The 15,935-nt window shown below is 53.5% G+C and overlaps 1 protein-coding gene across 4 annotated transcripts in view; it reads right to left on the reverse strand.

Moving 5' to 3' along the window:
- Positions 1-15,935, reverse strand: part of GOLGA3 (golgin A3) — a 45,120-nt gene that overhangs the window by 15,415 nt on the left and 13,770 nt on the right. For 2 of the 4 annotated variants that reach the window (XM_049698520.1, XM_004276768.4), the window contains exons 5-14: positions 13,366-14,024; positions 12,593-12,704; positions 10,449-10,755; positions 8,045-8,247; positions 5,362-5,499; positions 3,739-3,900; positions 3,101-3,469; positions 2,261-2,338; positions 1,248-1,511; positions 163-257 (exon numbers count right to left, since the gene is read on the reverse strand). In XM_049698520.1, the coding sequence (XP_049554477.1) occupies positions 163-257; positions 1,248-1,511; positions 2,261-2,338; positions 3,101-3,469; positions 3,739-3,900; positions 5,362-5,499; positions 8,045-8,247; positions 10,449-10,755; positions 12,593-12,704; positions 13,366-14,024 (2,387 nt within the window). Of the gene's footprint in view, positions 1-162; positions 258-1,247; positions 1,551-2,260; positions 2,339-3,100; positions 3,470-3,738; positions 3,901-5,361; positions 5,500-8,044; positions 8,248-10,448; positions 10,756-12,592; positions 12,705-13,365; positions 14,025-15,935 lie in introns of all 4 variants that reach the window. The other 2 variants (XM_033440617.2, XM_033440616.2) reach the window with 1 other exon arrangement.

The following is a 15,935-nucleotide window of genomic DNA, read 5'->3' on the forward strand; positions in this document are numbered from 1 at the left end:
TCAGATCACGACGGAATCACTTTTCCAGCTTTAAACGTGGACTCTGACTTCCTAGGTCACCTGTTGTAGACCGGCAAGGGCTGGACAGACAGTGCTGGGGGGCCCGCACGGCTCACAGCCACCGCCCGGCGTCCCGCCAGCACGCGCCCCGCGCCCGCGTACCTTGCGGCTTCTTGCTGCAGCTCTTCTATTTGTTTCTTGAGCACCTCGTTGGCCTCCGTAAGAGCAGCCATCTGCTCTTTATCGAACTGCAAAGACTTCAAATAAAGGGAGGACGAGACAAAATGAGGAGTGCCAAGCCTTCCACCTGAAGCCCAAATGTGGGACTGGCTTCCTCTCAAGGCCGCCTTGCAGGGCACGGGCTTTGAGGAAGACCCTGGCCAAGGACCCCGCGATAAGCGGTCACTGCACGGAGGCCAAGGGTCCTGCACCACCCGTGTCAAGGCCGCTGGTGGGACAGGCGGGAAGAGCTGCCAACGAGAATGCCTCAGGCGACGGCTCCCGCCCGGTCCCCTCCCCAGCTTCTCCCAGCACCTCGGGGTAGCCTCACGCCCCCCTCCTGGACTTGCCCGCTGCCCCGTCTCCCCCTGTGCAATGAGCACCGTCCCCCCAGGACCGGCTCGGCCCTCGCAGCCGCGAGCCCTGCGTCCCACAGCTGCAGGGGTCCCACCAGCCCCTGGCTCCCCACAGCCTCCGGGCCCTCTTGTCCTGCCTGCACTCTCATGGCTCTCAGCTGTGGCCTCCAGCCTACCTGCCTCCCTGGACCCTGCCCGGCCCTCCGTGGGACTTCTGACACGTCACACGTTAAGATGCAGCCCTCAGTCTGACACCCTGCCATCGCTCTCCCCAGGTCTACCGCCTGCCTCAGAAACACTCCTCAGCTGCAGGCATCCGGCCTGAGGGCTCCCTCTACCTGGCCCCGTGCCAGACACCCTCAGCGGCACAGCCACCACTGTCTCTCACAGACTCCACCGGCCATGGGGGCCCTGGTGCGTGCACAGCAAATCTGGCCCCACCGCCCTTAAAGCCCGGAGCCCAAAGCAGCTGCTGCAGGCGGCCCGGCCCACGTCCCCGTGCCCCCTGCTGCCTCTCTCCAGCGCCCACTCAAACGCCCGCTCGGACCATCTCAGGAACCGCCCCCACAGCTCTCCTCCGCCTGGATCTGAGCTCCACAGGCCCCGCCCCACCCACCGTACAACCCCAGGCCCGTTCGGCTGAACCTTCACAAGTCAAAGGCGTCCCCAGACCTGTAAGTGCGTCTCCATCTCGTCGCGCTCCCTCTGCGTGGACTGGAGATGCCCTTCAAGATCCACCACCTGCTGACGGGCCTGCGACGCCTCCCTCTGCAGGTGCAAGCGCTGCACCTCCGCGGCCCTCTTCTCCCCCTGAAGTCTGACGGCCTCCTGCCGCTGCTCCTTCACCTCCGAGTCCAGCCTCCTCTTTGCGGCCTTCAGCTCGCCGATGAGCTGGTCTTTGGAGGTGGCGTCCCGGCGGTAGGCCTCCACCATCACCTGCCCAACAGGCCGGAAGCTGCAGCCCGCGGGGCGGGTCTTCCAAGGGGTCAAGCCGTTTAAACAAAAATGCTCACCACTTATCTATATAACTTTCTGGGGCTGAAGATATATATTTCACCAAATCCGTGATACCACTCACTGAGACACACACCTAAACAGGACTGGGTAATGGACAGGGGAGCCATGCCAGCCGCTGGGGGCCTGACTGCTTCACTTCCTCGGGGGAATGCGGCCACTCCTTCCCACTCCACTTGCCCTGCCTGGCTTCTGACAGGCACTCCGCTCGCATCTCAAGTGATAAAACCCACCACCGCTTACAACGTCCTCGGCTGCCCCTTCCTCAGACCCTTGGTGGTGCTCTGCACTCATTCCTCAGACAGCAGAACCAGCTTCACTAATGTGAAGAGCCTTATTTCAGTGCTGGGTCGTGGTGCGACATTTTTCAAAGCAACATTACGCAGGAGCCCCGGCCGCTGTGGAAGCAGCACGCACTCACTCTGATGTCCCAGCAGGGTATGTCCGCATGATCCGGATGCCAACCCCACCCTGAAAATGCACCTGACTTCAGAAGCATAAAAACGGGAGGGGTGAGGAGTGTATCTCAGAACCAGTGAGGTCTCTTAAAAAAGCTGGAGTCTAGCTGTTACCTTCCTCTTGAATTGTTTCCTTCCAGTGAAGAGATTAAACGTACAGGATTTTCTTCATGTACTTGTTTCACAGAAAGCAAGCTAACCCCACGTTCTCACCTTCTGTTGAAGAAACTGCTCCTTTGTCTTCTGTGCCTGCTTTTTCAGGGAGGCAGCTTCTTGTTGCAGGTGCTCCACCTGTGAGGGACACGTGTGCAGACATTACACGGATGGCTCCGGGAGGGCCCTGTGCCTCAGGGGGACACGGGTGCACAGACCTGCCTCTGTGCCTCCTGTCCTAGAAGGGTACAGACGGGTCAGCACCTGCAGAGAAATCGCACCTACTTCCTGGAGGGAAAACGTGCCGACTTCCTCTTGTCCTCGACGCTCATGGAGCTGGATTCGAAGACAAAACCACTCCCGACACTAACTCTACTTCCTCCACACCCTGCAGCTTTCTCGTTCTGTCTGTATTTGTTTACTGTTCACCCACATCATAGCATGGCAGCTCCCGGGTGTGGCGTGCTAGGTCACGTGCGCACACACCCGGACCCTCGGCCGTCTCCCACCCTCACCCACCGTCATGCCGACACGTCCAGGGCGTTGCACTGGGTCAGGCAGTCAGGAAGGAAAGAACCAAAGCCCCACGCTGCTTCTCCCAGGTCTGAGCTCCTCCTCACAGGTGCACTGAAGCTGGTGTTTCTTGGCAGATTACTTTCAAAGCCCCAAACAACTCGGTTCCCAGTTCCCAGCCAGGTATCTACACACCCAGCCACTAACCTAGGACCGGAAGTACCCCATCAGCTGCTGTGGGCCCCTTCCCCAGCTGAGCCCTGGGCCCCCCCCCGGAAGCGTTCTTCCACGTTTCAAAAAAAGAACAAAACAAAGGACCAAACAATCAGCGTTACTTCTTGTATATGTGATTTCCACGCGTAAAAAAGTGACAGCAAACTGCATTACCTGGCTGGACTTGATGGCTAATTCCTGTGTCAACTGCTCTAAAGTTTCTGACGTGTCCTGGGCACCCTCTTCCAGGCATTTTGCCTCTCTATCAAACTCCTCCCTGCCGCTCTGGGCTGCCTGCACAGCCACCTCCAAGACGATCTTCTCGTTCTGCAGGAAACGGATGGCGTCGTCCCTTGCAGCGGCCTCCCCCCGCAGCTCATCCAGCCTGGCCTGCAGCTCGTCGTGGTGTAGCTGCAGGTCCCCGAGGGACTGCTCCCTGCTCTGCAAAGTCTCCTGCGTCGAGGTGAACTGCTTCAACAGGTCCAGGTGCTCCTGCTGCAAAGCCTCAAGCTGCTGGTCTCGCTGATGCAAAGTCAGCTTCACCTAGGAAAAAAGGAACCGTAGTCAATGTAACCGCGCTTGAACGAAAACACCGCGTGTCCCAAGAGTTTGTACTTCTTCCGTGCTTGGGTTTTAAACAGTCTGGAGGATGCTCTGGAGGCAGCCTTCTGCGTAAAGCTGCGGCACAGAAGACCACGAGCTGAAGTGAACCCCCGCCGGGTCTGACGACGTGACGGACAGACCAGCGCCAACGAGCCCCGTGAGGCTGGCCGCGGCCCCAGGGCAGCGACAAGAGCGCCCGAGGGGCTTGCCTGCTCCAGCTGCTGCTCCAGGGCCGCCGCCGAGGCCGCCGTCGTCTGCAGCTGCTGTTTCTCATCTTCGAACTCCTCCAGCCTCCTCTGCAGGTCCTCCTCCACCATCGTCTTCGCCTCCTGAATCTGCACAAAGGCAGCTTCCTGGTCCAACATGTCAGCCTGGGCCCAGAAGACAGAGCATTTTTTAAAAAGCAGGATAACCTGTAGCTACAGCCTCGGCGGGCAAGCCCACCACCCTGGAGAGAGGCCACCGTCCCCGTCACCATCCTGTCCATGACCCACAGAGAGAGGGCCCGAGGGGACGGGGGCAGAAAGCTGGTGCCCTCCCACTGCCAAGACAGGCCACCAGCCGATTCCTCCACCCATGGCTCCCCTGCTGACCCTCGGGCCTGGCTGAAGAGAGAAGCAAGCAGACAGCCCAGTTTTAAGCACTGGGATAAAGTGGTGAATGAAACTCCACAGCCGCCACCGCCGCCACCTGCGTGAAGACAGGCTGTTCGGGGTGATGCACGGCACATTCTCTTTCACAAGATTACTTCCTTTTTTTTTTTTTTAAAGATTATTTATTTATTTTTGGCTGCATCGGGTCTTAGTCGTGGCATGCATGATCTTTCGTTGCGACACGCAGGCTCTCTAGTTGAGGCGTGCGAGCTCAGTAGCTGTGGTGCGCAGGCTTAGTTGCCCCACGGCATGTGGAATCTTAGTTCTGTCACCAGGGATAGAACCCGGGTCCTCTGCACTGGAAGGCGGATTCTTTACCACTGGACCACCAGGGAAGTCCCACAAGGTTACTTCCGGATGCCACTTGGTAAGACTAGAGACCAGGGGCCGTGGGGCAATATGGCATTCCTTACGTCCTGACTATGTAGTTAAGACGCAACATCTAGGAGTTTTCTTAGGGAAAAAACATTAGCTTATAACTTAGAATTTTTTTAGTTCTTTGACACTGAGCCCTTGAAGCATGTGTTTGACACAACACAACTGTCTTTCATCATCCACGTCATCCGTGAGGACAAAGGAGCACGTGCAGATAAGTGGGGATATGGGAGACCACAGTCACAGAACACCAACCTTCTGTGTGACCGTGAGGTTCTCGGTACACAATGCCAGGATGCCGTGTACCCCTTTTCTTCTTTACTTTTCCCAACAAGCCTATTAAGTAGGTATTATCATCCATATTTAATGAAAAGGGAACAAAGCCCAGAGAGTTAAGATATTAAGTCCAGGGTCTCACAGCTGACAAAGACCACAGGTCAAAGCCACTGCATCTCCCTACCCTGGGATAATCCACAGAGGAGGCTGGACACGGTCCTAACCAGTCCACGTGGCTGTTGGAGCGTGAAATGGTAACGCAGGCTGAGGCCGGAACTAGGCAGTTCAGAGGAAGGCCCAGGTTACCTCTGAGCGTGCAGAGATGAGGGAGGGGGGATGAGCATACAGGGAACACAAGGAACAGAATCCCAAAACCTTAAATCACTGCACATGGCTCAAAGGAGTATTTTTAAAGATATGCATACGTACGCACGTATGTAGTACTAATGTTTACGTATAAAAAAAACCCCCAAACCCCAAACCCCAGGACAACACTGACACCCCACAGCCCCAGAAGCACGGCCCCACCTCGATGCCCTGGAGCTGGGCGGCAATGCGCTCCTTCTCCTTGATCGACCTCTGCTGGGTCTCCGTCAGCTGGTGGGACAGGGACACATTCTCAAGCTTCAGGTGCTCCAGGAGGCCCGCCTGGCTCATCTGTCCAATCTTCAAAGAAAAACCACAAGTTGAAGGTTGCTAGATTCCAAGCACAAGCACAGCCCAGCCAGTCCCTGAGGCCACCAGGCTGAGCGTCTCTGTACAGCGCTGGCCCCCGGGAGGGCCGCTCCCCAGGACCACCGCCCCCGCAGGGCCTCCCTGCCCACCCTCCTGGCAGCCACCATGACACTCAGGCCATCTGTGTTCTGTGTACTTAAGAGGAGCCAGCCAGCAGCCCAGAAGTCAGTGCTCATCACCCCCACGATGGTGCGGTCTGTTGTAAGACCTACATGACAGTTCCCACTGAAGGGGCATCCCTGAGTCCGGAGGTTAGGGGCCTCAACTGGGCGGCGGGGACAGCCAGGAATCTGCCCATCAGATAAACTGACCCACGGCCAGACACACCTTAGGCCCTGCCCTCTCAGTCCCTGACTGTCCTGGTCACGCACCAGGCTGACCCTGGCCACTCCCAGGAAGTGGCACTGGCATCCGCCCCGGTCTGACCCAGGCCATGCAGACCTGCGAGCACGTCCCTTCCAGAGCCGACGCGAACGCTCCTAGACCTACAGGTGCCCAATGCGACCAGAAGCTGTGAGCTTCAGGGTCTAAGATGGAAGCTGCCCAGAGCAAGGAAAGGCGTCATTCGCCGGGACTTCATCTCAAGGCAACAAAAGAATAAAGACTACCCTGCGTTCTTCTCCAACCTGAATGTTCCTGGGACGCTTCCATGTTACTGGAGAAAGAGGGTGAAAATGTACCACACGCGGTGATTAAGGAACGCTGACCTGGGTGTCAAAGGAATTTGAAAAAAGCAGTTATGGTTCTCAAACTGCCATTCCCTTGGACTCTTTCTCCACTTCTGTCTTCCAAATGCCATTTCTGACTTAGCTCAGGATATAAATCTGGATTCTTTAAATATTTCATGCCTCAAATAAATGCACGACAGCTTCAAAATTGCATTGACTTGCAATTATTTCCAAGCACACGGTAAGTAGAACAAACGCTTATTTATGCTAAGGACGTATTTAAGCCAGGTCCTCTAGCTTAAAAAATACACAACATAAGGGCTTCCCTGGTGGCGCAGTGCTTAAGAATCCGCCTGCCAATGCAGGGGACATGGGTTAGAGCCCTGGTCCGGGAAGATCCCACACGCCGTGGGGCAACTAAGTCCGTGTGCCACAACTACTGAGCCTGCGCTCGGGAGCCCGTGAGCCACAACTACTGAAGCCTGCGTGCCTAGAGCTCGTGCTCCGCAACAAGAGAAGCCACCGCAATGAGAAGCCCATGCACCGCAACGAAGAGTAGCCCCAGATCACCGCAACTAGAGAAAGCCTGCATGCAGCAACGAAGACCCAACGTAGCCAAAAATAAATAAATTTATTTTAAAAATAGATACAACAAATTTTTTTAAATTCTATTTTTTTTTTTTTTTTGCGTTATGCGGGCCTCTCACTGTCGTGGCCTCTCTCGTTGCGGAGCACAGGCTCCGGACGTGCTGGCTCAGCGGCCATGGCTTATGGGCCTAGCCGCTCCGCGGCATGTGGGATCTTCCCGGACCGGGGCACGAACCCGTGTCCCCTGCATCGGCAGGTGGACTCTCAACCACTGCGCCACCAGGGAAGCCCTAAAATTCTATTTTGTATATTTGTAGACTTTAGATTTTTTTAAAAAGGAGGATTTGGTGGAGTTAGTACTTTACATCCTCTACTTGAGAAGTAAAGTTTCAATGTTTTGAATATTGTAACAAAAAAGGTACAATATTTTACTTGGATAAAAAAAAAGTGGGGAGATAAAATAAAACCCACAGCAAAATTCAAAAAGAAGACAGGCTGACCAAGGCACCATCAGCACCCTCACAATCGGTCCAATTAGTCCAAACACTGAGATTTGGAGCAAAGTGCATTTCAGCATCTTGCCTACTGCTCCCGAGAGCATGCCTCGGCCCCGGTACCCTGCAGACCTGGACTCACACCTGTTCCCACTCACGCAGAATTAGAGGCTGACACTCGGTACCCTAACAACACAGGAAGAAAGCGAGGATATGGGAAATTAGTGTTCTCTGGGAGGATCTGGTGACCAGGCAGCTGTAGAGCTCTGCCAGGAGGTGGCGTGTGCCGCGCTCTGTGCACGTAAGAAACGCACCACAGGAGGCGGTGACGGCGCAGGAGAGCCGGGGAGCAAGCGGCCTGAGACCCCCGCAGGTGTGGATTTGACAGCTGGGTTCCAACGACAAAAGGCGACCCCAGAGAGGGGACGGGATGTACGACTTGGAGCGAGGAACACAGGACATCCCAGAGAGGGGGATTTTAGTATTTAAAATGCTCAAGCAGAAGCTGTGAAACTCCCTGTGTCAGAAGGTCATAGAAGGCGGTGACCCCTCCCCGCAGGGCCTCCCTGCCCACGTGGTGGGGTGTGGGCTAGACGGGTGCTCAGCAGATTTTCAAACAACCTATGGGTGAAGTCTAAACTCAGAAAAGTCGCTTCAACTTAGGGAAAAAGCAAGTGTTCACACCAGATGTGCAGCATGAGCCGCTGGCCACGGCAGGTGCTGTACCTGGATGTGGGCCATCTCGCCCTGCAGCCGGACCCGGGCCTCCTGGGCCAGAGCAAGCTGCTGCTGGTACCACTGCCGGACACTCTGCAGGGACGCAATCTCGGCCTGGGACGCCTTCAGCTTGCTGGTCAGCGTAGTGCGCTCCAGCTGCACCTGCTGCAGTTGGCTCTGCAAGGCTGTCATCTGCTGCCGCAGGTCATGCACTGAAACAAGCAAGCAGAGACGCTCAGGGGAGCCCGGCTGCGCCAAAGGTCCCGTCAAGCCGGCTCCGCAGACAGCGGCGCACGCTGGGTCCCCTCCTCCTCGGCACGACGCCTTACATGCAACCTCAAGCGCCGAGCCACAGGTCCCGGGCATCCCGGCTAGGGTCTGGTCACTGCTCATCAACTGATCAACACACAGCCTTGCTTTACGTGTGCTTCTGCTGAAAGACACCTTGCTCCACTTGCTTTTGATTCATTAACGCTGAACTGACAGTCGACAGCGCTGTGCCTCGTGCCTGTGCAAAGCTTGTCTATCACCCATGCTTTCTCCACAAAGCACATCACGGCCTTCCTGCACTTAGGAACACCACACAGTGTTTGGGGTTAATCGTAAAGAGCAAAGCCACCCCAAAAAGCACAAAAATGTAAAAAACGTGGCACTAAATCGACCATTAAAGGACACTTGTGGTACAAGAGCTGAACCAGGAAGGCTGAGCCTTTTTGCACATCAGGTGACCGCAACCCTTCTCTGCTCTGCACCTATCTGCAAATGACCAGAAAGAGCTGTGAGTACTGGTGGGGGTACAAATACATTTAGTGAATCGGAGAATTCACAATTAGCAAATCTACAAACAATGAGATCGACTGTGTGTCCACAACGTTGCCATGGGAGCTTTCTGGCTCAAGACTTCGGCACGATGACGTCTGTGAGTCATCAACAAGCTCAGGAATGGTATACACACTAAACCCTGCTGGTCTGCTGATATGGTCAACACTGTTGAGGGCAGGGCAGGAAGGGGAGCAGACAGGAAATCATAGCAGAAACCCAAATCATAGTACAAACAAAACCAGTCAATTATTTAAAAAATAAATTACACCAGGTATTTAAGAAAACACTTATGATTCTAATGATAGTTTCCAAAATTTTAAAACGGAACAAAAAAACACGATAGGATCCATGACCCCTGATGTGAAATCCTTGGGGATAGATGTGCCGCAGAGCAGTGGGGCTTTAGGATGGCAACAGGAGCATCTCCCCAAATCCCCCAGCCAGCAGACACACCGACAGCAAGGCGTGGGGAGGCTGGCACTGCGCTGGGTGCGGGTCAGTCTGATGCCTGCCGAGCTCTGGTCTGGCCATGCCTTGCAACCCAGAGCAATACAGAACTTCTTGGATTTTATAATTTTCTTAAGGGATTGGGTACCATAAAATGCTCAGAGACTAAAGTCAGTTGGCTGTTTTATTTCTCAGCTGGTGCTTTCCCCGCCCAGGATCCGGATAAAGTTTTTGCCACAGCGGTTTGTCACTTTTCCTTTATTTCATCAGACCTGAAACCTCGTCTCACAAGTCTTACGGGCAAGACTCCACGTCGGCAGACACCGTGGTCCTTCACAGAAGCCCCGCCGCACCCCGCTCACGTCGCTCAGACGCCCAGACCTTGGGGACAAGAACGTCATCTCTGCAGCCTGCACTGGAGGACCAGGGTCTGGGCTGACACGTCCTGGGCTCTGAGCGCCATTCTCCCACCCCCTCTCCCCCTCCTCCCGTCAGCACAGTGAGATGTCGTGAGCCCACAGACCACACTTCTTGGCGCCGGCCGTGTGTGGAGCGTGGGCTCTGGGAATGGAGTACGCGCCCCCAGGATGAGCAGAAAGCACGAGGGAAGGACACACAGGTCCGCTGTGCCTGGCCCACCAGCAACGTTCCCTGACTCCACTGTTCCATCTGTCTATCGTTCCAGAGGGGGTTCCCACGGGGATCCAGCTAGACCCAAAACCTGAACTTATGGAAGGGAAAATAAAGATCTACTACTCAAGTGATGCTTTTAAATATTTTAAATGGCGCCTGCAATTCTGGAATAAGCAGGCAGATCTAGCCCCCAAACACCAATGGACTGAGAAGGCAGAAGAGTGGAAACGATTACTTCTGACAGTCAGGGGTCCACAGTCCATTTCTAAGACCTAAGCCGCCCCCCTGATGCGCATGCAAAAACGTGCAGAATTCCTCAAGCTGAGCCAAAAACAACACTACTTTAGGCAAGTGGACACTTCATGTATAAATCAGAAGGGAGGATAACCCCCAGCACACTGATGTGACAAAAGTCAGTCCTCAGAGCAGACGAGACAACCCCTACCAGGGGCACAGCCCCTGGGAGCCTGCGCGCGACTGAGGGACAGACGTGCAGACACGGGATGCTCACCTGTGTTGTCCTTGCTGAGGATGCTCCTCTGCATCTCCTCCACTTTGGCCATGAGTCTCTGGTACTGCCCCTCTGCCAACCGCAGGTCGCTGTTGGAGGAGGCCAGGCTAGCATTCTTGGCTTCCAGCATGTTCTGCAGAGCGCTCATTGCCTGCTCGAGGTCCCAGCAAGACTGCTTTAAGGTGTCCACCTCCGAACTGAGCGAGTCCTGCCTCTGCTGGCTGCTGTGGCTGTGCTCCAGCTGTGCCCGCAGCTTCGTGTGCAGGGCGGCCAGCTGCGCTTGCAGCTCGGCCTTTTCTTTAAGTGCCTGGAAAGACCCACACACAGCCACGCTGACATTCAGGAAAATAAGTCGCTTCCACCCTGCGTATTAAGAGGGCTGCCAAAACACAGCCAATGAGACAGAGGAACGTGTCCAACAGGTGAACTTTACAGGAAAGCACCATGTTTTCCAAAACATTCAGTCTCCTCTAGCATTAGTTATCCAAAAAGAAGGGGTTTCTCCAAACAGGCGCAAGAGGTAGGAGGGGTGAATACAGAGTCTGCCTGCTTTCCGCACGGTGGCACCTGGGCAGGACAGCACGTGGGAAAAGCTCTGCAAGCACCCACTCACCCACAAGGAGGCTGGAAAACATATTTGTCCAAAAAACAAAAAAGCGCACAAGCATGCACAAACACACAGTGTAAGAATGCCCGGAGTGCTGAGGGGTCTCTAAAAGATGAAGAGCAGCCAGATTCAGATCTGGGGAAAACAAAATCCACAGAACACGTCTGTGGGGAAAGGGTGCCATTACACAGGAGAGGCTCGGAGGGGCTGCGGCCAGGGCTGCCGGGCACGGAGCAGCCTGAGGCACAGTCTGTGCTACGTGGCAGGGCCGCGGGGACCACTGTCCGCGGCACCCAGCAGGGAGAGGAGAGGTGGGGCCTCGAGAAGCCCTAGGCCCCAGGGGCAGCTGAGAACAGACACTGAGCAAAGGGCACGACCCCTACCCACTCATCAGCACCTCCCACCCACCCTGAAGTCAGCCTATCAGGGCGTGTACAGCAATTTCAAAATGCAAAGAAGAGCAGACAGCTGCACGTCAACACGCAATAGCAGAAGACCAATGTCGTGAAGACAATAAATTCAACAAACAGAAGAATACCCAAAAAAGTGAGTTAACTGAGCAAACGCAGTAAGATTTTGTAATAAGCATAATCAGCATATTCACAGAAATACCAAAAAGTTTTGCACCCGTAACAATCCACAAAGATCTTGGCTTGGACACACTGAAGAGCAAATCAAATCCCAGGAGGATAAGGAGGTAAAGTAAAAGCCAGCTAAGGTGCTTCGATTGTTCAGGGCGTCAAACTCAGGGGAGGTGGACATGCACTTGCTGAGGTCATGTTCTACAGGAGGACAAAGTGAAAATCGTGTGCAACTAAAATTAACCCTGACACCTCGGTAATCACCTCTTCAGTTTAGAGGTTTATGTACAGAGTCTGTGTCCCAGGACTGTGTGAACAAAAAAGTCATCAGACGTGAGAAGCACATTCAGCAGAGCAAGCACTCTCGTGTGCACGGCTCCCCCGCCTGCACAGCGCAGGCTCCTGAGGGGAAGGGAGAGCCCCCTGCCTCGACCTCACACCCCCCAGTGCTGTGTGCTCTCCCCCGTCTCCGTGCCAAGTGCAGAGGATCAAAGGCAGCTGAACTGAGTTACTCTAATTGTTGATCGGAAAGCTGAAAATTAAGGGATGGAAAATGATTCTTTAGGCATATGCTAACCAGACAAAGCAAAATTCGTATCAGAAAAAGTAAAGGAGTACTAAAGGGGCAAAGATGACAATTTCACCAGGCCAGAAAAAGGTGAAATCCACCCCAAAGACTTCATTGCCATGGACTGTTAGGTCTCTGACAGCAGAGCTAGGAAGCCTCCCGGGCAGATCCTGACGGAGATACGAGGAGAGCCCACACAGAGCGGAGAACCAGCACACCCCTCTCTGGGGCTGGCAAATCACGTGGGCATAATGTACAGCTACGGAAGGCGAGGCTGCGCCGCGGCGGCTTATTCCTAAAGACACGTGTAAAGCTGTGCGCACGAACAGGAGCTGCACATTCTTCTCAAAGACATGGCACGTTGATACATCCATCAAATCTCCATTACCTGACTAGCCTCTAATGATAAAGCTTCCAGCTGTCCTTCGAGTCTCATTTTTTCTTTAAGAACCTGCAACATTTCATCATGAGTTTCAGCAACAGAGCTTTCCATGGACGCGCTGGAGGATAAAGGCACAAAGGATCAGGCAGTGGGAAGATGACCGATCATTGTCTTTCCTTTACACCATCCATACTCTCCAAATTCCACACCCCTCTGCTCCTCTCCCCCAATTAAAAAAAAATAAGTAAGTAAAAAAGATTTAGCGGCTTCCCTGGTGGCGCAGTGGTTGAGAGTCCGCCTGTCGATGCAGGGGACACGGGTTCGTGCCCCGGTCCGGGAAGATCCCACATGCCGCGGAGCGGCTGGGCCCGTGGGCCATGGCCGCTGAGCCTGTGCGTCCGGAGCCTGTGCCCCGCAACGGGAGAGGCCACAGCAGTGAGAGGCCCGCGTACCGCAAAAAAAAAAAAAAAAAAGATTTAGGTAGCGAGCCAAAGCTCTTAGGAATGCTACCGATACACCCCCGCCCACAGCATGGCCTTTTCAGCCACCACATGGCCAGAATGTCCTCATGGAGACATGAGCCCCCATCACATCTGTGCAGTTTTAGAGACAGGTCTACACAGATCCTGGAAGGCAGAATATCTTAACACTGCAGGTGATTACTCATTCGACCCAATTCCACTTCTTACAAAGAGACAGAGTGCATATAAATGAAGCATTAAAGACCAAGGGGGGACTCGGAGAGGAAGGCAGTGCCTCGCAGGCCCGGCGTCACCCACCTGCTGCAGATGCTGTCAGCCCGGCGCCGCGTCTCCCCGTTGACCTTCTGCCTCTGCTCTTGGCGCTCCGCGGCTGCGGCCTGGAGGACATCCGAGATGGAGGGCAGCTGGCCCAGGGCGCTGGCGGCGATCTCCTGGCTGCTGACCCCACAGGGGGCCTGGCGCACGCCCCCCGTGTTCACTGGAAGGCTGGCCGTCCCTCGGGCGGAGATGCTGCTATAGGAGGAGCTGTCACTCTCGGTCCCGTCAGCCTCGGACACATTGTCCCCCGTCAGGGACGCATCCTCCAGGCGGTCATCGGCCTCGGGACACAGGCTGAGCTCAGACACCACTGACGTCCCACTGCCTCGGTTCTGCTCCAGGGAGGCCCTGGCAGAGTCCGGAGCCGGAACATTTCCACCAGAATTCCGAGCGTCTGAATCTTCAGTTCTGTAATCAGCCAGAGACCGAATTTTGCTTGATTTGAAACTTTTTTTCTCCTTAGGATGTGCCAGGAGCCCTAAGCTGCCCACCTTCGGCCCCCGAGGGACGCTGGTGCGCAGGAAGGAATATTCTTTGGTCATAGCCACGGCACTGGCCCTCGGTAAGGTTTCTGGGTTCAACATGAGTTCAGGATCAAGTGTGCTAAAAAGTCTCGTTTTAGTTACAGGTTGACTTGACTGAGAAGGAAAAGAAAGTACAAAAATTATGTTTAAAATTGACAAGCAGCATTCAGAAATCGCCATCCAGAGAGGCCACGCCGATTACGCAACGAGGGCTCCGTGCACGCGGCCGCGGCACGGGCGTCCCGTGCTCTGTGACTCGCTGCCTCCACGGGGCCCCGGGTGAGAGCCAAGCGCACGCCTGACTCTGACCCGACGGCGTTTCCAAACACCCACCAGAGCACGTCCTTCCTCTTCACATCTGCTTCACACAATATTCCTGGCTATCCTCCCATGATAATTCTTTTACATAAACCTTGAAATTTTTCTTCAAGTTAAGAAAAAAGTCCTGTTGAATTAGAACTACCTTAAATTTATAATTACTGAGGGGATAATGAGCCACTTCCCCGCATTTATTTATATCTGTTGCCTGACCCTCGACAGAGGAAGTTATGTCGTGTTTCAGAGTCTAAACCATCTTTGTTGTCATTTAGATTTATGCTTAGGTATTTTGTTACTTTGTTGATATTATAAATATTCCCTTTTCCCACTAATCTCATAACTGGCGATACCAGGGCAACTTGATTTTTCATATTTGTATCTGAAACTGACAATTTCTAACCCCAATTATTTTAATAATTTTATATTTTTATAAATTTATAATGACCGCAATTTTTCAGTTGATTCTCCAGCATTTTTCCAAGGTGTTACCAACACCTGCAAATAACATCTCTCCTATTTTTTCAATATTTATATCTCTTACTTCTTTTTCTCATATCTTCATGTTAGCTAGAACTTCCCAAGTGGCCTTGAATGAGGCTGGAGATGAGGGGAGACACCTTTCCTTGGCGCTGAATCAACATGACTTTCTCTTACGATTAATATTCTATGTTACTCTACAAAGTTAGTGCAATCCCAAAGTGGCAAGGAACAAGGTGGGCGAGGAGCATCTCAAAACGATGCTGGGATACAAGAGGAAGGATAAATGAGCCAGAGCAGCAAGGAAGAGTTAGGGGCGTGGTGCGTTGGACATGCCAGGCCTCCCAGATGGTAACACACACTATAAAGCTGCCATGATTAGATCCACTGAGAAGGAGAAAAGAGTAGGTGGGCTGATGACACAGAACACAGCCCAGGAACTGGTCCAAGCATAGGTGGGGTCTATAGATATTTAAGAAGCACCACAATAAGGTAGCATTCCAACCAGTGGGGAAAAGAGAGACTACAAAATAAGCAATTTGAGATAACTGGCCAGCTGTCCACAAAGAGGCTCACTCCCACCTCTCACCTCCATCCAAAACATTGCAAGTGGATTAGATTTACACAGAAAAAACCACAACTTTTTAATACTTTTTATACTATTTCTTACTTATAGCATAAGAAGAAAACAGAGGTGAATTTACTTATATTCTTCAAACGGGGAGATCCTCTCAAATATGACATGAACCCCAAAAGAAGTAACAGCAAATACTGAAAGTTCTGACTGTAAACATTCAAATCTGATGTGCAGGGAATTCCCTGGCGGTCCAGTGGTTAAAACTGCACTTCCGGGACTTCCCTGGGGGTCCAGTGGTTAAGACTCCGCACTCCCAATGGAGGGGGCCCGGGTTCAATCCCTGGTCAGGGAACTAGGTCCTGCATGCTGCAACTCAGAGCCCACATGCCACAACTAAAGAGCCCGCGTTCGGCAACTAAAGATCCCGCATGCCACAATGAAGAGCCTGCACTCAGCAATGAAGACCCCATGTGCCGCAACTAAGACCTGGCACAGCCAAATAAATATTTTTTAAATTGAATTAAAAAAAAAAAAGACTGTGCTTCCACTGCAGTGGGCACGGGTTCGATCCCTGGTCAGGGAACTAAGATCCTGCAAGCTGCGCGACACAGCCAAAAACAAACAAACAAAAAAACTGATGTGCAGCAAAAAGT

Source organism: Orcinus orca, chromosome 15, assembly GCF_937001465.1.
Source record: "Orcinus orca chromosome 15, mOrcOrc1.1, whole genome shotgun sequence".
Lineage (NCBI taxonomy): Eukaryota > Metazoa > Chordata > Mammalia > Artiodactyla > Delphinidae > Orcinus > Orcinus orca.